This window comes from Coregonus clupeaformis, chromosome 31 (assembly GCF_020615455.1).
Source record: "Coregonus clupeaformis isolate EN_2021a chromosome 31, ASM2061545v1, whole genome shotgun sequence".
NCBI lineage: Eukaryota > Metazoa > Chordata > Actinopteri > Salmoniformes > Salmonidae > Coregonus > Coregonus clupeaformis.
Window position 1 is genome coordinate 29,235,113 of NC_059222.1, and position 23,792 is coordinate 29,258,904.

At 44.3% G+C, this 23,792-nt stretch overlaps 1 protein-coding gene across 4 annotated transcripts in view; it reads left to right on the plus strand.

Moving 5' to 3' along the window:
- myocd (myocardin) overlaps window positions 1-23,792 on the plus strand; it is a 65,464-nt gene that overhangs the window by 36,695 nt on the left and 4,977 nt on the right. For 3 of the 4 annotated variants that reach the window (XM_041858704.2, XM_041858705.2, XM_041858706.2), the window contains exons 3-11: window positions 10,728-10,898; window positions 17,511-17,695; window positions 18,433-18,540; window positions 18,644-18,957; window positions 19,074-19,230; window positions 19,396-19,929; window positions 20,028-20,528; window positions 22,318-22,464; window positions 23,570-23,627. In XM_041858704.2, the coding sequence (XP_041714638.2) occupies window positions 10,728-10,898; window positions 17,511-17,695; window positions 18,433-18,540; window positions 18,644-18,957; window positions 19,074-19,230; window positions 19,396-19,929; window positions 20,028-20,528; window positions 22,318-22,464; window positions 23,570-23,627 (2,175 nt within the window). The remainder of the gene's footprint in view (window positions 1-10,727; window positions 10,899-17,510; window positions 17,696-18,432; window positions 18,541-18,643; window positions 18,958-19,073; window positions 19,231-19,395; window positions 19,930-20,027; window positions 20,529-22,317; window positions 22,465-23,569; window positions 23,628-23,792) is intronic. The other variant, XM_041858707.2, reaches the window with a different exon arrangement.

Sequence of the window (23,792 nt, forward strand, 5' to 3'; positions counted from 1 at the left end):
ACCAATCACGTTGCCCCTTGCTGCTTTATCTCCGGCAGACTCCCAGAAACTGATAGGCCATGCCGGGCCTCTGGATTCCGTTCCCTCGCACACTTAACACTGGTTGCACACACACACAAACACACATACACATTGTATTATCCTTCACAGGACAGGGGACTGGGCAGTCAAAGCCAAGCCTCTCACGGTGTGATGGAGAGAGAATGTGATTTCTCATTCTGTGCAGTTTTAGTACGTAAATAAGGCTCATTTTTACTAATATTGTTTTTCAATGTTTGACAGAATACCATTATCAGTATTGTGTGCGTGTGTGTGTGTGTGAGATGGACATGGCGTAGGGTGTGTGTATATATTACCCAGAGAACATCTGGTGTTTATTAGAATCTCTAGTGCTGCTTCGGCCTCTCAGGGCTCTCTGGCTTGTGGCTGGCTGAAGAAGAGTCCACACACCCACGCACTCACTCACCCACCCACACACACACACACACAGAGAGTGAGACACTGCCTCTCAACTCTGACGTGTGGTTGGCGGAGAAGGAAGGGTCCACATACACACACACACACACAACACACTCTAAGTCCTCTACTCTAACACGATAAGTGTGTCGTTTCAGTGGTACTTTTTCTTTATTCCATAGGGCCAATGGAAAAACGATGAATAGTACTGTATAGTTTATTCTACTGCATTAATGCACCATATACTGTACATATGATTGAGATATGAAGTGAGGTTTACATTAGACAGAAAGTAAATAGTGGGTTTTAGTTTAGCTTTAGGTTGTTTTAACTTGGTGCCAACTGTAAAGTAGACTGACTCATACTACAGGGTATGTTTCTATTATAGATAATAGTCTGGAGAACTATGTAAAAACACTAATGTCCTGCTGTGTTGTTATTCAGTGTCTGGACAGCGCTTACATTGTTGCATTGGAGAGTGATGTAATCTGTGCAGCTCTAATGTCATGGAGAGTGTTGTTATATGTTTTTTGTATATTACGTGGAGAGTTGATATGAAGTAGCTGTGCAGGCCTTATATCAGGACAGTGTTGTGCTGGAGAGACTTTTATTTAGTCTCTATGCATCTCTATAAAGCTTCTGCAGCCCTTACGTCAGGTTAGAGTCATGTGCGAGTCAGAGTGAGAGAAACGGACACAGTGAGTGACAGGCCGGGGCAGATGGTGTATTAACAGACAGTGATCTCACCATCGCATCCCATGTGGCTGGTTAGCAACATGACGACTGTTACGCCAGGACAAACCATGCCCGGACAGACCAGGACAGCAGGTGATCCCTGCATCCTCTAGGGAAGGACACTGAAGGCCCCGGTCAATTACTCATAAATCTTTCCTTCCTCCCTTCTTTCTATCTTTCCTTTCTTACTGCCTTCCTTCACAGCAAAATCGGCAGTGTTCATATATCCTGGTGAGGGCAGTTTTGGTGTTGATGTGGTGTTACTTTGTGTTACTATGAATGCCAGCTGGTATTGCTTTTTAAGATGTTGTTTAAAAATACTGTTGTTCAGTCAGGGTGTCAAATTTTACCTAGTATTGAATTTTCAGTGTAACATTTCTAGTGTTGATTTAGGTGTTAAATTAACTTTGTAAGTGTGAAATTAACACTCATTGTTGTAAAAGAACGCCAGTGTTGTTGTTAATAACCAGTGTTAAACCAAAACCATGGCCATCATTATCATATTTCCCAGCATGCGCTATTGCAGGTTGATTTTTAGAATTGTTTGTTTCAATATCTATGTTTTTGCATGTACATTGATTGATTAATTGATTCATCTTATGCTACTCAATTATAAATAACATACATTTTAATAAACTAATCCAATGTTACTTGGACTTATTGCACCCGTTACTGAAATGGTTGTTTCAGTTTAGATGCTCATATCTAGTCTCATATCTTAGTCTTCCCGGCAGTCATTCTGAATGTTGGATATCCCCACTCTGGCTGGATTTCAATAGGAATTACACATCACTTTGCAAGCCAGAATAATGTGACTTGCAGGCTTGATGTGACCTGTAAACCATGAGTTTCAGGCCACTGTATTAGGGTAAAACTAGACCCTCAAAATAAGGCCTTATAAATTATGTGTTGTATTGTGTTAAGGAATACAATTTAATGATAACATATTCGCTTAGGATCACACTTGGTGAAGGCCACTGGACTGAAAATTGATGAATGAAACAACCATGTCCCTGTCACTAACAAATACAGTCATGGGTGGTAACTCTACAATTCACTCGAAAGGCAAGGCACTCTGGGAAATATGCAAATAAGGCTTTACACTAAACAGTTTGCTAATTTCACACTGAAAAGTGTGGACCCGTATAGATAATGAACCAGTGTTAAATATAACACTCTCTGCTGATTTAACACTGGAGAATTTGCTGTAAAGGTATCAGTGAACACCATAAGTGTACCTCAGTAGTGTAGCTAGACATGTGTTGCAATTATGCAATTCTACACATTTTGCCATGGGGCAAAGATACAAATGTTCAGTTTTATTGCTAATATCATGCTATTCTGTACATTTTGCCATGAGACTAAAATATAGGTGTGTTGACTTGTTTGCTAAATGAACTAATGAAGTAGGCAGTGGCATGGTGCATATAGCCATAGAAGCACAGTGACATATGCCTCAATGCAGTCATATTCATGGCTTATTGGGGGTCTTGCTTTCAGTTAGTTCTTTTTTGCCACCCATCACATGAGAGGGAATGTCATTCCAGTTAATCTGAATGTCATTCCAGTCCACTGCTTGCTATGAATTCTATCTGATGGTGTTTGCATGTTTAGGTAAAAAGACAAATAATGTCTTATTTGAAAAGGTGGGTGGAGTACTGAAAATCTGTATGTAAGTAAAAGTATTGTTACCTAGATTGTAATTTACTCAAGTAAAAGTAGAAGTAGCCCTCTGAATAAACTACTCAAGTAAGAGAAAATGTATCCGGTCAGAAAACTACTTACACTATATGACCACAAGTATGTGGACACCTGCTTGTCAAACATCTCATTCCAAAATCATGGACATTAATTTGGAGTTGGTCCCCCCTTTGCCGCTATAACAGCCTCCACTCTTCTGGGAAGGCTTTCCACTAGATGTTGGGACATTGCTGTGGGAACTTGCTTCCATTCAGCCACAAGAGCATAAGTGAAGTCGGGCACTTATGTTGGCCAATTAGGCCTGGCTCGCAGTTGGCGTTCCAATTCATCCCAAGGGTGTTTGATGGGGTTGAGGTCAGGGCTCTGTGCAGGACAGTCAAGTTCTTCCACACTGATCTCGACAAACCATTTCTGTATGGACCTCACTTTGTGCACGGGGGCATTGTCATGCTGAAACAGGAAAGGGAGTTCCCCAAACTGTTGCCACAAAGTTGGAAGCACAGAATCATCTAGAATGTCATTGTATGCTGTAGCGTTAAAATGTCCCTTCACTGGAACTAAGTGGCCTAGCCTGAACCATGAAAAACAGCCCCACACCATATTCCTCCTCCACCAAACTTTGCAGTTGGCACTATGCATTCGGGCAGGTAGCGTTCTCCTGGCAAACCCAGATTTGTCCATCGGACTGCCAGATGGTGAAGCGTGATTCATCACTCCAGAGAATGCGTTTCCACTGCTCCAGAGTCCAATGGCGGCGAGCTTTACACCACTCCAGCCAATGCTTGGCATTGCGCATGTTGATCTTAGGCTTGTGTGTGGCTGCTCGGCCATGGAAACCCATTTCATGAAGCTCCCGACGAACAGTTCTTAATAATATGTCATTTAGCAGACGCTTTTATCCAGAGCGACTTACAAATTGGTGCATTCACCTTATAGCCAGTGGGATAACCACTTTACAATATGTTTTTCTTTTTTTGGGGGGTGGGGTAAGGGGGGGGTAGAAGGATTACTTTATCCTATCCCAGGTATTCCTTAAAGAGGTGGGGTTCCAAGTGTCTCCGGAAGGTGGTGAGTGACTCCGCTGTCCTGGCGTCGTGAGGGAGGTTGTTCCACCATTGGGGTGCCAGAACAGCGAACAGTTTTGACTGGGCTGAGCGGGAACTGTGCTTCCGCAGAGGTAGGGGGGCCAGCAGGCCAGAGGTGGATGAACGCAATGCCCTCGTTTGGGTGTAGGGACTGATCAGAGCCTGAAGGTACGGAGGTGCCGTTCCCCTCACAGCGCCGTAGGCAAGCACCATGGTCTTGTAGCAGATGCGAGCTTCAACTGGAAGCCAGTGGAGTGTGCGGAGGAGCGGGGTGACGTGAGAGAACTTGGGAAGGTTGAACACCAGACGGGCTGCGGCATTCTGGATGAGTTGTAGGGGTTTAATGGCACAGGCAGGGAGCCCAGCCAACAGCGAGTTGAAGTAATCCAGACGGGAGATGACAAGTGCCTGGATTAGGACCTCTGCCGCTTCCTGTGTAAGGCAGGGTCGTACTCTCCGAATGTTGTAGAGCATGAACCTACAGGATCGGGTCACCGCCTTGATGTTAGTGGAGAACGACAGGGTGTTGTCCAGGGTCACGCCAAGGCTCTTTGCACTCTGGAAGGAGGACACAACAGAGTTGTCAACCGTGATGGCGAGATCATGGAACGGGCAGTCCTTCCCCGGGAGGAAGAGCAGCTCCGTCTTGCCGAGGTTCAGCTTGAGGTGGTGATCTGTCATCCACACTGATATGTCTACCAGACATGCAGAGATGCGATTCGCCACCTGGTTATCAGAAGGGGGAAAGGAGAAGATTAGTTGTGTGTCGTCTGCGTAGCAATGATAGGAGAGGCCATGTGAGGATATGACAGAGCCAAGTGACTTGGTGTATAGCGAGAATAGGAGAGGGCCTAGAATTGAGCCCTGGGGGACACCAGTGGTGAGAGCACGTGGTGCGGAGACAGATTCTCGCCACGCCACTTGTTAGGAGCGACCTGTCATGTAGGACGCAATCCAGGAGTGAGCCGCGCCGGAGATGCCCAACTCGGAGAGGGTGGAGAGGAGGATCTGATGGTTCACAGTATCAAAGGCAGCAGACAGGTCTAGAAGGACAAGAGCAGAGGAGAGAGAGTTAGCTTTAGCAGTGCGGAGAGCCTCCGTGACACAGAGAAGAGCAGTCTCAGTTGAATGACCAGTCTTGAAACCTGACTGGTTTGGATCAAGAAGGTCATTCTGAGAGAGATAGCAAGAGAGTTGGCTAAAGACGGCACGCTCAAGAGTTTTGGAGAGAAAAGAATGAAGGGATACTGGTCTGTAGTTGTTGACATCGGAGGGATCGAGTGTAGGTTTTTTGAGAAGGGGTGCAACTCTCGCTCTCTTGAAGACGGAAGGGACATAGCCAGCGGTCAAGGATGAGTTGATGAGCGAGGTGAGGTAAGGGAGAAGGTCTCTGGAAATGGTCTGGAGAAGAGAGGAGGGGATAGGGTCAAGCGCGCAGGTTGTTGGGCGGCCGGCCATCACAAGTCGCAAGATTTCATCTGGAGAGAGAGGGGAGAAAGAAGTCAAAGCATAGGGTAGGGCAGTGTGAGCAGGACCAGCAGTGTCATTTGACTTAACAAACGAGGATCGGATGTCGTCAACCTTCTTTTCAAAATGGTTGACGAAGTCATCCACAGAGAGGGAGGAGGGGGGAGGGGGGAGGAGGATTCAGCAGGGAGGAGAAGGTGGCAAAGAGCTTCCTAGGGTAAGAGGCAGATGCTTGGAATTTAGAGTGGTAGAAAGTGGCTTTAGCAGCAGAAACAGAGGAAGAAAATGTAGAGAGGAGGGAGTGAAAAGATGCCAGGTCCGCAGGGAGTCTAGTTTTCCTCCATTTCCGCTCGGCTGCCCGGAGCCCTGTTCTGTGAGCTCGCAATGAGTCGTCAAGCCACGGAGCAGGAGGGGAGGACCGAGCCGGCCGGGAGGATAGGGGACATAGAGAGTCAAAGGATGCAGAAAGGGAGGAGAGGAGGGTTGAGGAGGCAGAATCAGGAGATTGGAGGGAGAAGGATTGAGCAGAGGGAAGAGATGATAGGATGGAAGAGGAGAGAGTAGCGGGAGAGAGAGAAGGTTGCGACAGCGCATTACCATCTGAGTAGAGGCAGAGTGAGTAGTGTTGGAGGAGAGCGAGAGAGAAAAGGATACAAAGTAGTGGTCGGAGACATGGAGGGGAGTTGCAGTGAGATTAGTAGAAGAACAGCATCTAGTAAAGATGAGGTTAAGCGTATTGCCTGCCTTGTGAGTAGGGGGGGACGGTGAGAGGGTGAGGTCAAAAGTGGAGAGGAGTGGAAAGAAGGAGGCAGAGAGAAATGAGTCAAAGGTAGACGTAGGGAGGTTAAAGTCACCCAGAACTGTGAGGGGTGAACCATCCTCAGGAAAGGAACTTATCAAGGCGTCAAGCTCATTGATAAACTCTCCAAGGGAACCTGGAGGGCGATAAATGATAAGGATGTTAAGCTTGAATGGGCTAGTGACTGTGACAGCATGGAATTCAAATGAGGAAATAGACAGATGGGTCAGCGGAAAAAGAGAGAATGTCAACTTGGGAGAGATGAGGATTCCTGTGCCACCACCCCGCTGACCAGATGCTCTCGGGGTATGCGAGAACACATGAGGTCATGTGTGCATACAGTTCTTGCACTTACAGTTCTTGTGCAGACGTTGCTTCCTGAGGCAGTTTGGAACTCGGTAGTAAGTGTTGCAACCGAGGACAGACAATTTTTACACGCTTCAGCACTCGCAGTCCCGTTCTGTGAGCTTGTGTGGCCTACCACTTCGCGGCTGAGCCGTTGTTGCTCCTAGACATTTCCATTTCACAATAACAGCACTTACAGTTGACCGGGGCAGCTCTAGCAGGGCATAAATTTCACAAACTGACTTGCTGGAAAGGTGGCATCCTATGACGGTGCCACATTGAAAGTCACTGAGCTCTTCAGTAAGGCCTTTCTACTGACAATGTTTAGTATGGAGATTGCATGGCTGTGTGCTCGATTTTATACACCTGTCAGCAGCGGGTGTGGCTGAAATAGCCGAATCCACTAATTTGAAGGCATGTCCACATACTTTTGTGTATATATAGTGTAAGTACTAGTTACAAATTTAGTTTGGATATTTTTTACACCTGGTAAACTGTGACAGCAAACAAAAAGAATAACAACTTAGTGCAATTGATTTCACATTAAACTATTATTTAAGCCAGCAACATCTTGTGGACCCCAGGAAGAGTAGCGGCTGCATTAGCAGCAGCTAATGGGGATCCTTATAAAAATGCTAAATTGCAGATGTCCTCCAGCACAGGTAGTCTCCAATGAAGACTAACATAAAACAAAGTCCATAGGCTGTACAGTTTCAATGATGGTGCTTTTCAAAGATTACTTAATATTTACTGAATCAATGTGTTCAATTTCATAGAAAGGTAAATGGTACTCGAGAGTTTGGAATAATTTCAACATTTCAATATCATTAATGAACATTTATTTCACAATATAATTTCAAGTACATGTGATGGTGAATGCGTACTAAAAAGATTTACACCAAGTGTGATGTTACATTTTCTACTCAGAATGAAGGATCAAGGAGGATCAGGTAGGTGTTACAACAGTCAAACAACATCGAAATGTCACTATCAATCATGTTGCTAGTATGCAAATCAGACACATTTCAGCATGGAATTAAACATCAAGGTAGGTATTCAGGTAAGAATCATGTAAGTAATAAATAATCAAATAGTGCAAATATCAATTGCCATAGTCAACTCAATCATCTTTTTCCTGCTAAGGTAGGATTTCCCCTCCATTCTCCTTCTCTTCCGAACCGCTCCTTTACACTTTGAAGGGTCTTTTCTTTTCTTGGCTGGCCCATTCTCCTCCCCCTCGGTTGTGCCATTACAAGCACAAATTTACTTAAGTACATGTAACGCATTACTTGTAACGTGTTACTACCCACCTCTGCCTATTTGGAACACTGACAAGAAGAGAGCAGAAAAAAATATTATTATAATATTATTTTTTGCTCAATTTGATTGGGTGGGCCCGGGCCCGTACCTACGCGGCTGATGTACCTTTAACACTGACCTAGTGTAAAAATCGAATTCTAAAGTGTTAAATACAAGGGATTAGTGAAACCCATAACTGTGTACCTTTAACACTGAGTTAGTGTTCCATTTTAATGCCACTGGTGTTGGAAAGTATCGGTGTTAAAAGGTAAACACTTTGAAAAGTGTAAATTCAATACTTTCTGGTAGTTCTCATATAAACACTTCAAAAGTGTTAGATTTAACACCCACAGTGTTCAATTTACCGATCGAATTTTGCTGTGTTCCTTTCTTTCTTCACTTTTTGTCTTTTAGGCATGTATTTGGATATTCACTCATGAAGATCATTAACTCTTTTTTTTTTTTTTTTTAAGTAGTCCAGTAGTTGCTATATTTGGAAATGATCTTGATCAGTGATCGTAACCAGTAGCAATACTCTGGACTATCTAGATGTAGCTATAATTTGTAGTCTGTACAAAATTATGATGCTTTTGTTCAACAGATGTAAGCGACTTAATGAGACAGCAATAGTTCTTAAAAGGAGCCAATTAAATATGCTTAATATCATTCAATTCATTCGTTTCCCATCACATAGTCTAGATTTCAGCCATCGATGAAAGATTTGACCAAATAAGTGCTGTTACTATTTCTCTCAGCTGATTAATCAAGCTAGCTCAGGCTACAGCTCATCAGCAGGTTATCCATCCTAAAAGAAGCATGGATATTGGGCCAACCCAACCCAGGATTATTTGTATAGGATTAATGGGCAGTGTGTGTGCAAGGCAGTCTTACCCATATCACAGTATCCATTTTAATTATCTCTAACCCATTTATTTATCCAGTGGAGGAAGTCTGTCTGCCTTCCATGAGAGGAGAAAAAGGATTCAACCATATAGATGTAGACCTTTTATGAGCACCTGGCACCAGCCAGCTCACCAGCTCTGACACTTAGGCATTACGGCTGCAATTTTGGGAGAGCTGCTTGGTACAGGGCTCGGACCAGGAAACGTACAGTGGGGAAAAAAAGTATTTAGTCAGCCACCAATTGTGCAAGTTCTTCCACTTAAAAAGATGAGAGAGGCCTGTAATATTCATCATAGGTACACGTCACCTATGACATACAAATTGAGAAAAAAATATCCAGAAAATCACATTGTAGGATTTTTAATGAATTTATTTGCAAATGATGGTGGAAAATAAGTATTTGGTCACCTACAAACAAGCAAGATTTCTGGCTCTCACAGACCTGTAACTTATTCTTTAAGAGGCTCCTTTGTCCTCCACTCGTTACCTGTATTAATGGCAAATGTTTGAACTTGTTATCAGTATAAAAGACACCTGTCCACAACCTCAAACAGTCACACTCCAAACTCCACTATGGCCAAGACCAAAGAGCTGTCAAAAGACACCAGAAACAAAATTGTAGACCTGCACCAGGCTGGGAAGACTGAATCTGCAATAGGTAAGCAGCTTGGTTTGAAGAAATCAACTGTGGGAGCAATTATTAGGAAATGGAAGACATACAAGACCACTGATAATCTCCCTCGATCAGGGGCTCCACGCAAGATCTCACCCCGTGGGGTCAAAATGATTACAAGAACGGTGAGCAAAAATCCCAGAACCACACAGGGGGACCTAGTGAATGACCTGCAGAGAGCTGGGACCAAAGTAACAAAGCCTACCATCAGTAACACACTACGCCGCCAGGGAATCAAATCTTGCAGTGCCAGACGTGTCCCCCTGCTTAAGCCAGTACATGTCCAGGCCCGTCTGAAGTTTGCTAGAGTGCATTTGGATGATCCAGAAGAGGATTGGGAGAATGTCATATGGTCAGATGAAACCAAAATATAACTTTTTGGTAAAAACTCAACTCGTCGTGTTTGGAGGACAAAGAATACTGAGTTGCATCCAAAGAACACCATACCTACTGTGAAGCATGGGGGTGGAAACATCATTCTTTGGGGCTGTTTTTCTGCAAAGGGACCAGGACGACTGATCCGTGTAAAGGAAAGAATGAATGGGGCCATGTATTGTGAGATTTTGAGTGAAAACCTCCTTCCATCAGCAAGGGCATTGAAGATGAAAGGTGGCTGGGTCTTTCAGCATGACAATGATCCCAAACACACCGCCCGGGCAACGAAGGAGTGGCTTCGTAAGAAGCATTTCAAGGTCCTGGAGTGGCCTAGCCAGTCTCCAGATCTCAACCCCATAGAAAATCTTTGGAGGGAGTTGAAAGTATGTGTTGCCCAGCAACAGCCCCAAAACATCACTGCTCTAGAGGAGATCTGCATGGAGGAATGGGCCCAAATACCAGCAACAGTGTGTGAAAACCTTACAGAAAATGTTTAACCTGTGTCATTGCCAACAAAGGGTATATAACAAAGTATTGAGAAACTTTTGTTATTGACCAAATACTTATTTTCCACCATAATTTGCAAATAAATTCATAAAAAATCCTACAATGTGATTTTCTGGATTTTTTTTCCTCATTTTGTCTGTCATAGTTGACGTGTACCTATGATGAAAATTACAGGCCTCTCTCATCTTTTTAAGTGGGAGAACTTGCACAATTGGTGGCTGACTAAATACTTTTTTTCCCCACTGTATAAGTCATCTGTGGATGTTTCGCATCTGGAGATTCAGATGAGGAGCGAGCCCTACTGGCCTTAATCAACTCATATACAAAAACGTTAATAGTCAAGGGAGTTAATAGTGTGGTTTTGCTTGCTGTGTACATTTAGACTCGGCAGGGGACGTATCGTCTGTGGAGGCTCAGCTGAGGCTGAAGAGAGCCCGCCTGGCAGACGACCTCAATGACAAACTGGCCCTGAGACCTGGCCCCATGGAGCTGGTGCACAAGAATATAATTCCCCTAGACTCTGCTGCCTTCAGACAGGCAGCCGCCATGACAGGTATCACTGAGGGATCGGATGCCCTTTGCACGTAACACCTATCTGCCTGTATCTTGACGTGTGTGACTCACAAGCACCGGTGTGTGATTTTTGACACATAAACGTGTGAGTTTGGTTTTAAATTTGTTTTTGAGTTTGAAAAGGGTGTGTTTTAACTCTTTAGTGACCTGGAGATGAGGCTATACAGCTGCGGTGAAAAACTAACCGATGGACACAGACTAAAAGTAGTCAACCTTTTAAAGGCCAAGTGCAGTCAAAACCGTGATTTCCTGTGTGTGAGTGTACAAAACATTAAGGACACCTTCGTAATATTGAGTTGAACCCCCACCCCTTTAGCCCTCAGAACAGCCTCAATTCGTCGGGGCATGGACTCTACAAGGTGTCAAAAGCGTTCCACAGGGGTGCTGGCCCATGTTGACGCCAATGCTTCCCACAGTTGTGTCAAGTTGGCTGGATGTCCTTTGGGTGGTGGACCATTCTTGACACACACGGGAAACTGTTGACTGTGAAAAACTCAGCACTGTTGCAGTTCTTGACACAAACTGGTGCTCCTGGCACCTACTACCATACCCTGTTCAAAGGCACTTACATATTTTGTCTTGCCCATTCATCCTCTGAATGGAACACATACACAATCCATGTCTTAATTGTCTCAAGGCTTAAAATCTCCTCCCCTTCATCTACACTGATTGAAGTGGATTTAACAAGTGACATCAATAAGGGATCATAGCTTTCACCTGGTTTACCTGGTCAGTCTGTCATGGAAAGAGCAGGTGTCCTTAATGTTTTGTACACTCAGTATATATTTCACAACATGAGGTTGGAATAATACTGTGAAATTGTGAAATTTATGATAATGCCGTTTTAGTGTAAGAGCTTTTGAAAAGACTGCCTGAAATGTCAGCCTGTTTTGGTGGGAGGGAGTTTTGGCCTGCCTGGCGTCATCACCAGGCAGTATAAGTTAATGGTAACACTTTACTTGATACCCAGAGTCATAACACCTTATGGCATGGTCATAACCTGTCATAATATGGTCAAAACACTGTCATGACACATATTTAGACCTGTTGTGACACCTACATAAGAGTGTGAATACCCACGGAACCTACCACACAAGGCAGAACATTCAATTACACCATAGCCTACTTGTCAACAGTATGTTTATTTTATATAAAATTTTTTGAAATTGGACATATTAAATTATCATTGTAATTGTGCACACATTGATGTCATACCTACACCTACCCAAATGCTCTGTTGCTGATGACTGGGATGAATGCTGGAGGAGATTTCAGGAGCAAGACAAAACACCCTCTTTGTGACTGATGACTGACATAAGGGCATGTACGTGATAGGCCTATCTGGCTTATATGATTATGATGGTGATAATGCTTCTTGACAGCGTCATAAAGTTTATTTTCTTAGTCCAAGTAAAGTGACACAGGATGATCCTAATGCTTCTTGACAGTGTCATAAAGTGCATTTTCTTAGTCCAAGTAAAGTGACACAGGATGGTCATAATGTATTTTCTACTAGTGATTTAAAAATGATGAGAAAAAAAACATGATTGTAAAGATTCATTACAACAACAACAAAGGAATTAAGAAACAAACTTTCAAACGAAAGGACATTTCTTGGCAGGGAAAAAACACATTTGATAAATGTGGGGTTTGACACTCTTATGTAGGTGTCATAACCAGCCATAAAATAACAGAATATATGTCACAACAGGTGTAAATATATGGGTCATGACAGTGTTATGACCATATATGACAGGTTATGACAAGTCATGTCAGCTGTTATGACATGGTTAGGACCGTGTCATAACGTGTTATGACGCTGGGTGTCAAGTAAAGTGTTAGCAAGTTAATACAGGGGTGCTGAAAGATTATTAATTTTTTTACATATATATACAGTACCAGTCAAAAGTTTGGACACACCTACTCATTCAAGGGTTTTTCTTTATTTTAAAAACATTTTACATTGTAGAAAAATAGTGAAGACATCAAAACAATGAAATAACACATATGGAATTATGTAGTAACCATAAATGTGTTAAACTAATCAAAATATATTTTATATTTGAGATTCTTCAAATAGCCACTCTTTGCCTTGATGACAGCTTTGCACACTCTTGGCATTCTCTCAACCAGCTTCACCTGGAATGCTTTTCCAACAGTCTTGAAGGAGTTCCCACATATGCTGAGCACTTGTTGGCTGCTTTTCCTTCACTCTGCCGTCCGACTCATCCCAAACCATCTCAATTGGGTTGAGGTCGTGGGATTGTGGAGGCCAGGTCACCTGATGCAGCACTCCATCACTCTCCTTCTTGGTAAAATAGAATGAGTAGGTGTGTCCAAACTTTGACTGGTAGTGTATATATATATTTTTAATGAATATTAATAGCAACAACAGATTAAACACATTTTGGACAAGGGATCCCTGGAATAAGTTTATAGGGTGTAATACAATACAATACAATGTAATATTATTCATCTACAATTTATGTTCTTAACGCTGGGTAACATGGTCCTGGGAGGCTCACAGGGATATTAGTATCCACTCCACCAATTATCAATTTACTCAATACTTTTTCTATTCCCCCCATTTTTTAAAACATACATTCATTACATTTACATCATTTATCAGACGCTCTTATCAAGAGCGACTTACAGTTGTGAGTGTATAATTTTTTTGGAACGTTTTCGTACTGGTCTCCCGTGGGAATCAAACCCAAGCTTTAAAGCTTTAAAACTGCAATGTTTTCTCTCTGCCTTATGGCACATTTTGTATAATTGCAGGTTATTAGCTTTAAAGCTGCAACAACAGCAAAATCCCTCTGCCCCTTGACAAAATGTGTAGAATTGTAGGAAATTACCTTGAACTGCACAATTTTCTCTTCGATGCCAAGAGGCGGGCTTTTAAAATGATTCTTCCCAGGGCCCGAGACTTGGTTCGTTCGGCCATGCACTGCCAAAGTCATAGTAAAACTCTTTGTATATATATATATATATTTTTTTCTCACTCAAGTTGTGTTCTGATTATGAGGGGATCCCTGATGAATTTGCTATCACAAAAGGGGTCCCCAGCCCCAAAACGTTTGAGAACCCCTAAGTTAATAGACAATAACAAATTGAGTTTCAAACCTCTGCCAATAACAGCTAGTTTTCAGGTTACATATCCCTCGCATTAGGCTGGTCCAATCAGGCCCCTCAGGTTACATATTCCACCCATTAGGCTGGTCCAATTAGGCCCCTCACAGACCACTCCCAGACAGTCCTAGCAAAATGCTTGCTGGAGAAATGTTTGTTTCTTTTTGACAATTTCTGATTAAAAAAATATAATATATATATATATATTCTTTTTTTTTATCAAAAATTGTCAAAAAGAAACAAACATCTCACTTCTCTCTCTCACTTCTCTCTCTATATATAGCAGTAAAGTACTTAATTGTTACCCAGAAATGATTTGATATTGATACACTGAACAAAAATATAAATGCAACATGCAATAATTTCAAAGGTTTTACTGAGTTACAGTTCATATAAGGAAATCAGTCAATTGAAATAAATAAATTAGGGCCTAATCTATGGATTTCACTTGACTGGGAATTCAGCTATGCATCTGTTGGTCACAGATACCTTAGAAAAAAAAAGGTAGGGGCGTGGATCAGAAAACCAGTCAGTATCTGGTGTGACCACCATTTGCCTCATGCAGCGCAACACTTCTTCTTCACATAGAGTTTATCAGACTGTTGATTGTGGCCTGTGGAATGTTGTCCCACTCCTCTTCAATGGCTGTGCGAAGTTGCTGGATATTGGCGGGAACTGGAACACGCTGTCGTACAGGTCGATCCAGAGCATCCCAAACATGCTCAATGGGTGACATGTCTGGTGAGTATGCAGGCCATGGAAGAACTAGGACATTTTCAGCTTCCAGCTTAGATCGTGTACAATCGTGTACAGATCCTTGCGATATGGGGCTGTGCATTATCATGCTGAAACATGAGGTGATGGAGGCGGATGAATGGCACGACAATGATCCTCAGGATCTCGTCACGGTATCTCTGTGCATTCAACTTGCAATTGATAAAATGCAATTGTGTTTGTTGTCCGTAGCTTATGCCTGCCCATACCATAACCCCACAGCCACAATGGGGCACTCAGTTCACAACGTTGACATCAGCAAACCACTCGCTCACACGACGCCATTCACACCGTCTGCTATCTGCCCGGTACAGTTGAAACCGGTATTCATCCTTGAAGAGCACACTTCTCCAGCGTGCCAGTGGCCATCGAAGGTCAGCATTTGCCCACTGAAGTCGGTTACGACGCCGAACTGCAGTCAAATCAAGTCCGTGGTGAGGACGACGATCACGCAGATGAGCTTCCCTGAGATGGTTTCTGACAGTTTGTGCAGAAATTCTTCGGTTGTGCAAACCCACAGTTTCATCAGCAGTTATCTGGGTGGCTGGTGAAGAAGCCGGATGTGGAGGTCCTGGGCTGGCATGGTTACATGTGGTCTGTGGCTGTGAGGCCGGTTGGACGTACTGCCAAATTCTCTAATACAACGTTGGAGGCGGTTTATGGAAGATAAATAAATGAACATTAAATTCTCTGGCCACAGCTCTGGTGGACATTCCTGAAGTCAGCATGCCGATTGCACGCTCCCTCAAAACTTGAGACATCTGTGGCATTGTGTTGTTTGACAAAACTGCACATTTTAGAGTGGCCTTTATTGTCCCCAGCACAAGGTGCACCTGTGTAATGTCATGTTGTTTAATCAGCTTCTTGATATTCCACACCTGTCAGGTGGATGGGTTATCTTGGCAAAGGAGAAATGCTCTCTAAAATGTGGGATATAAACACATTTGTGCACAACATTTGAGAGAAAGAAGCATTTTGTGCATATGGAAAATTGCTGGGGTCTTTTATTTCAGCTTATGAAACATGGGACCAACACCTTACATGTTTTATTTATATTTTTCTTCAGTATATAAAAGTGGCTGCATTGGGCCTTTTAAGTTTAGTGTGAACCCCAAGCAACCGACAGCATGTATTGAATTGCAGCTTTCCATAGAGTTGGTGGTATATTTTGCAACATCATAGTTTCCCTATTGAAAATATGTGGCAACCATAGCACACTATAAAAGCGTACTATTTTCTATACTAGCTGGAAAACCCATTTTGGAAACAAATAAGGATCCCTTAACCCAAAGTATGTTAGTCCTCCCCTCTATATCATGACTGGCTCGCTGTCCAGCCAGGGTTTTTGTATATGCTGGTTTTATGTTTTCCTCCTCGGGCTCTTCAGTAAACATATTGCGTAAGGTCAACACGAGGCTGGAGCGGCGAGGTTTACTCTACCTCCCTACGAACAGGGAGGATGCTTATTGAGACAAACAGCAGCTGTATTTGGGTCCACCTTTCTCTGAAGAGGAGTGTGTGTGTGTGTGTGTGTGTGTGTGTGTGTCCCTCCCCCGCTTCTGTGTTTTAACTCTGTCTGATTTATATGGCTCCAGTGAGTCACCTACGAAGGTATCTGATTGGACAAGGCTGTTGTTCAGCTGTCTGCCACCTCCCCTTCACCCCCCTCACACACACAAACCTTATATATCACGGATGCGATTACCTCTTCCATTTCTTTATCATCTTTGAAAATATTAGATCTCTGACACTTCAAAACATCCAGTTTCAGTTGAAGTCCTTGCTGATAGAGAAATGTTATGTGGAGGAACTCAGGATGTGATTAGTTAGAGAGAGAGAGAGAGAGAGAGAGAGAGAGAGAGAGAGAGAGAGAGAGAGAGAGAGAGAGAGAGATAACACCCAGGGCTGTGTGTGCAGGCCCAGAGGGCTGATGGTGTGATTGAAACCAGGGTCTGCTCTTGGAAGGTCACATGTTCTCATTCTAAAAGAGAGTCACCGGCACGCGCACACACATTACCACTCCTCTCCTCTCCTGGCTCTGTCCCTTTGTTAACCTCAGGCTCTGCTCCTCCAGATAGCACAGCCTCTAACAGCTAAACCAATCAAGGCTCTGTCCACTATCACTTCAGCCAATCAGGGCTGTGTTCACTGTAAAGTGGCCATGTCAATCTCTGCCCACTGTTGAGTAGCACCTCAGGGCTAAGTGTTGGACTAGGTGACAGTGACAGAAGAGCAGTGTGTGAATACTGATGTTATACAATGGAACAGATATGGACTGCGTTGTACAGAGCACCGTGCAGTGGTGTCACACGTAGGCAGTACTCAGACAGCCACATACTGTACACACACATTCATACAGAGACACACATTAATACAGAGACAAACATTCACATCTCTCTCACTAATACACCACCCTGCAAAAGTCCAAGGAATGTTATGTTTGAACCTCTGGAAATATTTAAAGATTCTAAACCCTCTTTGTCAGTATCTTGTGGTGTGTCAGGTTTCAGTCCTCTGTCTCTCTGTGTGTGATTAAACTGCCTCCTGTGTGGTTCTCTGTAGTGAACCACATCAAGTTCTCATCCCCTCCCTCTCTCCATCCCTGTCGCTCCCTCCTCTCTCTCTCCCTCCTCTCTCTTTCTCCCTCCCTCTCTCTCTCTCTCTCTCTCTCTCTCTCTGTCTCCAGTGAACCATGGGAAGTTTCCTAAGCAGGAGGACTCGTATGCGTTCGAGGAGGACAGCAGCAGTGACAGTCTGTCTCCAGAGCAACACCACAGTGACGAGTCCCAGGGGTCCGCATGCCCCTCCTCTGAGGCCATGGGCAGCACCCCCTCCTCCTCCTCATCACCAGCCCTCACTAGCCCTATACAGGTAATACTCCTCCTCCTCCTTCTTACCTCTCTCCTTACCAGCCCCAAATAGGCCCATCATCCTCTCATTTCCCCTCCATCACCTACTCCCTCTTCTTCCTGCCCATCTCCTCATTGTCCTCCTCCCTCTTGATAATGTATCATAACATAAATTATCCACACACTATGAACAATAGGTGCACCAAAGTCTCCCCTATGCCTTCACAAACATATCCCAGTCAGTTATGTGGTATTGAGTCATTTCAAGCAGGGAGCTAGGTTAAGTCCGCCATCTTGTGATGGCTGGGAGAACTACAGCGTCCTCCCCTGGGTTCTCTAGTGACCGTTGGAACGTGTGACTGCTCTTTGGCACGTGTCACATTCCTCCATGCCAGTCTGTCTCACACAGACACAGTATGCTGAACGCTACTGCTTCCTGTGTTTTATCATCTCAGTGACTTCCTGCATTCTGCACCACTCTCCCCTCACTGTGTGGACAGAAATGATGACATCATTCCAAACGGTCACTGGAAGCTTCTGCCATAAACCGTTTTCTATTTTAAGTGTTTACCAAAAGTCAGCTTGGATTTAGTACCTAATTCCTATTTTCAAATATACACTTTTTTTTAAATAAATCAATTAATTTAGGTTTTCTTTGAATTCATGTTGTTGTTTTATGGTTAGCCAACCAGTGAATGTAGTTGACATTTCCTGCATTCATATTTTTCTACTGACTCCCAGTCTGCCTTTGTGTTCCAGGGGTGTCAGAACAGGGACCCGTCTGATCAGAGCAAGGACGATGGCTTGTCTGCGGCTAACAATGGGCTGTCTGCAACCCCACCCATACCTGTCCCTGCCATAGTCAAGGTAGGAACAAACACTTTAGCCAAGAAGATGCATCCCATAAGAGAACATCAGCTTGTATTGCATATATTGTATGTTCTCACTATTTCTCCCATTGATTCTACAGTCCAAGACATCGGACAAGAACCGCCACAAGAAGCCCAAAGACGTGAAGCCCAAGGTGAAGAAGCTGAAGTACCACCAGTACATCCCTCCAGACCAGAAGGCTGAGAAGTCCCCCCCTCCCATGGACTCAGCCTACGCCAGGCTCCTGCAGCAACAACAGCTCTTCCTACAGCTGCAGATCCTCAGCCAGCAGAAACACGCACACACACACTCACACACCCAGCATACACACTCCCAACACACACAGGCCCATGCACATCAACGGCAGCCTAGTTTCAGCTACCAGCCCTTGCACCAGCCAGTCCAAGCCCAGAAGTGAGTACCCCATGTCTCCGATCTGGCCTTCAATGTACAAAATGTTGAGAAATGTTCCTTAATATTGTCTTTTGTGGTCTTTATCTCACAAAAATCGAATGTTTTCCAATCGTTAGACAATGCAGTGAGCAGCTGACGGTGGGTAGCTCCAGTGTTACTACTAACACGATCAACAGTAGCTCCTCGTCTCGAGTTAAGACCACATACTCTGGTCAAACCAGCATCTCACCAGTCAAACCTGGTCCTCTGCCAGCTAACCTGGATGACCTGAAGGTAGGTACTCTCCGTCCGTAAAGTGAGGGATATATTCCTTAGTACGGGCTGTAAAAATAACTCACATACTGTAAGTATAAGATTTAAAAAATGCAAGCATCTAATGGCTTTCCTCTACCCCTCTATCCCTCGCTATCTCTCTCTCTCTCTCCCTCCATCTTACAGGTGTCAGAGCTCAGGCAGCAGCTTCGTATCCGGGGCATGCCCGTCTCAGGCACCAAGACGGCCCTCATCGAGAGACTCCGCCCCTTTAAGGACCCCACCTCAAGCCCCTCCCATTCTGGCTCCAATGACGTCACCACGGTCACCTTCCCTGTCACCCCCACAGGGTCCCTGTCCTCCTACCAGTCCCCCTCCTCCTCCAGCGCCCTCTCCCAAGGGGGGTATTACCCCTACCCCAGCACCTCCTCCACCCCACCCATCTCCCCCGCTTCCTCAGACATCTCCCGTAGTGGCTCGCTCCCAGACAGCTTCAGCGACGTGCCCATGTCCTCCCCTCCACAGTTTGGCCTCCAGCCGTCCCCAGCCCAGCTCAGCGCTGAAGAAGGCCTGGGGGGAGGAGGTCTGAGTGGGACAGGACTACGGGGAGGGGAAAGTGGAGGGATGGAGGGACTGGAGGAAGAGAAGGATAAGATGTTGGTGGAGAAACAAAAAGTGATCGAGGAGCTGACGTGGAAGCTGCACCAGGAACAGAGACAGGTGGGTAACCGCACTGTTCAATTCAATAAAATGTTATTGTCCTTAAAGGGCCATTCAAGACTAAGCTTACGTACTGTTAACACCCTGTTTCGCAATAGGTGGAGGAGCTCAAGATGCAGCTGCACAAGAGGAAGCGTTGCCATGGCGCCACACATGAGGGCATCCTGGATCCATCCCAGCCCCACCACCTGCACCTCCAGCAATCCCCCTCGCTGATGGGGCAGCACTTCTTTGGGGTGACTGTCAAACAGGAGCCCATGTCCCTCTCCTCCAGCTGCCCCCTCTCCTCCCCCAAGCACCTGAAGAGTCCTCCAGGAAGCTGCATGGAGGGGATGGGCCACTGCGGTGCCTCCCTGCCCAATATGGGGGGCCCTGGTGGGCAACGATGCCTGGACTCAGTCCCCTCCTCTGGAAGTCCCTCAGGCATGTCTGCCTTCCTCAGCCCCCAGTGCTCTCCTCAAGACTCGCCCATCGCCAAGACCTCCAGTAGCTCCCAGCCTTCCTCTCCCAACAACCCCTACCTGCTATCACTGCCGCTGGGCAGAGACGGGTGTAGCCATCCCCTCAACCAGGCCAGCACCAGGCCCCGCAACATGCAGGTAGGCCTAAGGCAGAACGTTACAAGACATAATGGTCTACAGTGCCTTGCAAAAGTATTCATCCCCCTTGCCGTTTTTCCTATTTTGTTGCATTACAACCTGACATTTAAATTGATTTTTATTTGGATTTCATGTAATGGACATACACAAAATAGTCAAAATTGGTGAAGTGAAATGAAAATAATAACTTGTTTCAAAAAATTCCAAAAAATAAATTACGGAAAAGTGTTGCGTGCATATGTATTCACCCCCTTTGCTATGAAGCCCCTAAATAAGATCTGGTGCAACCAATTACCTTCAGAAGTCACATAATTAGTTAAATAAAGTCCACTTGTGTGCAATCACATGATCTGTCACATGATCTCAGTATATATACACCTGTTCTGAAAGGCCCCAGAGTCTGCAACACCACTAAACAAGGGGCACCACCAAGCAAGCGGCACCATGAAGACCAAGGAGCTCTCCAAACAGGTCAGGGACAAAGTTGTGGAGAAGTACAGATCAGGGTTGGTTTATAAAAAAATATCAGAAACTTTGAACATCCCACGGAGCACCATTAAATCCATTATAAAAAAATGGAAAGAATATGGCACCACAACAAACCTGCCAAGAGAGGGCCGCCCACCAAAACTCACGGACCAGGCAAGGAGGGCATTAATCAGAGAGGCAACAAAGAGACAAAAGATAACCCTGAAGGAGCTGCAAAGCTCCACAGGGAGATTGGAGTATCTGCCCATAGGACCGCTTTAAGCCCTACACGGAAGAGTGGCCAGAAAAAAGCCATTTCTTAAATAAAAAAATAAGCAAACACGTTTGGCATGTGGGAAACTCCCCAAACATATGGAAGAAGGTATTCTGGTCAGATGAGACTAAAATTGAGTTTTTGGGCCATCAAGGAAAACGCTATGTCTGGCGCAAACCCAACATCTCTCATCACCCTGAGAACACCATCCCCACAGTGAAGCATGGTGGTGGCAGCATCATGCTGTGGGGATGTTTTTCATCGGCAGGGACTGGGAAACTGGTCAGAATTGAAGGAATGATGGATGGCACTAAATACAGGGAAATTCTTGAGGGAAACCTGTTTCAGTCTTCCAGAGATTTCAGACTGGGATGGAGGTTCACCTTCCAGCAGGACAATGACCCTAAGCATACTGCTAAAGCAACACTTGAGTGGTTTAAGGGGAAACATTTAAATTTCTTGGAATGGCCTAGTAAAAGCCCAGACCTCAATCCAATTGAGAATCTGTGGTATGACTTAAAGATTGCTGTACACCAGCGGAACCCATCCAACTTGAAGGAGCTGGAGCAGTTTTGCCTTGAAGAATGGGCAAAAATCCCAGTGGCTAGATGTGCCAAGCTTATAGAGACATACCCCAAGAGACTTGCAGCTGTAATTGCTGCAAAAGGTGGCTCTACAAAGTATTGGGAAAAAAAATTGGGGGGGGGGTGGGGGGGTTGAATAGTTATGCACGCTCAAGTTTTCTGTTTTTTTGTCTTATTTCTTGTTTGTCTCACAATAAAAATATATTTTGCATCTTTAAAGTGGTAGGCATGTTGTGTAAATCAGATGATGCAAACCCCCCAAAAAATCCATTTTAATTCCAGGTTGTAAGGCAACAAAATAGGAAAAATGCCAAGGGGGATGAATACTTTCGCAAGCCACTGTACATGTACTTTATATGTTGGGTCTAAAATGTTCTTTATATTGTGTCTGTTGTGACTCTATTCACACGATTATTGATTGATAGCTCGGTGGTCATGATAATTATGTATTCCCTCCTAACAGATTCAGCAGAAGAATGGTGGACAGGCTGTGAACTGCGCCTATCCCTCTGACCAGAGAGGCCTTCAGTCAGCGTTCCCCAACTCGGCCGACAACGGCCTGAACCACAGGGTCAACACTAAGGGCAAGAACCGAAACATGCAGCAGAAGGCAAGAGCTATTATTCTGTCTAAACTGAAGCGGTTTAACATAGTTATGTGTCACATGACTGGGTATCCACCATCACATTCACTTAACCATTTTTCTGCTTTCCATTCATTTGTTGCTTCTCTCTAAAACTTCCATCATGAGGTTCATGGTACTACTCTTCACAACTCCATCCTTTGAGAAAAACTTAGCAGTTCTAATTCAAGCAGATCTCTCCAATGAGCTAGCTAGCTCATTTCACAAGAACTCTACAGCCCAAACTTTTTTTTAAAGCATCTTGTTTTTATCAGGATGCATAGAGGTTTTCTTACATATAAGTTACCACACTACACTAAAATTCCAGCTCCATTTTCAAATCAGTAATAAAAAATTGTTCGCCTATTTTTTCATATAGATGGCTATATTGCCCTCTCCCCGGCACGTTGGCCAAAAGTGCCCGGTCTCGTCCCCGGCCTTCTGTAGCTCAGATTCAACTGCATTCGACTCTAGACAGCCCCCTTGCTATGAGGATGCAGTCAAGCAGGTAAACTAAATTATACACCAAACTCTGCTCCTGATCATGGCCGGCCAACGCTTTTTGTTTCGTTGTTGTAACCTCTGTGGTGTCGCTTCGATTCCCACTTTCCCTCTATTTTCCTTCCTTCCTTCCTTCCTTCCTTCTCTCTCTCTCTCTCTCTCTCTCTCTCTCTCTCTCTCTCTCTCTCTCTCTCTCTCTCTCTCTCTCTCTCTCTCTCTCTCTCTCTCTCTCTCACCTGCTTTGCACCTCTTTGTTCATCCATCCATTGCTTTATCCATCCCACACTTTGCACCCTTGACCAAGTTTGACTGGGTTTCTTCAGAGCTGACTGCTTTGTGGTTGTGTTATGTAGAATTGTGGTTGCCCCAAGTGCCTTGTAGAACATTGTATAATATTGGACAGCAAATATATCAATATCATAATGTTAAAATCATGAAACATTATCATTGATAGTATTAAAAATCCCCAACATGGTGCTGAAACTGGGGATATGTTTTTCAGATGTTATTTTTTGTTATTTTTTGTAAAGTATTGATAAAGCATGAATGTATTGGAACAAGTCTGTTAATCACATTCTTATATTTTTTTTAGCAACTGACCAGGAGTCAGCAGATGGATGAGCTTTTGGATGTGCTCATTGAGAGTGGAGGTGAGTGAACTGACTCTGAATCAGTCTCGATGTGTGCGATGTATATACAGTGGGGAGAACAAGTATTTGATACACTGCCGATTTTGCAGGTTTTCCTACTTACAAAGCATGTAGAGGTCTGTAATTTTTTATCATAGGTACACTTCAATTGTGAGAGACAGATTC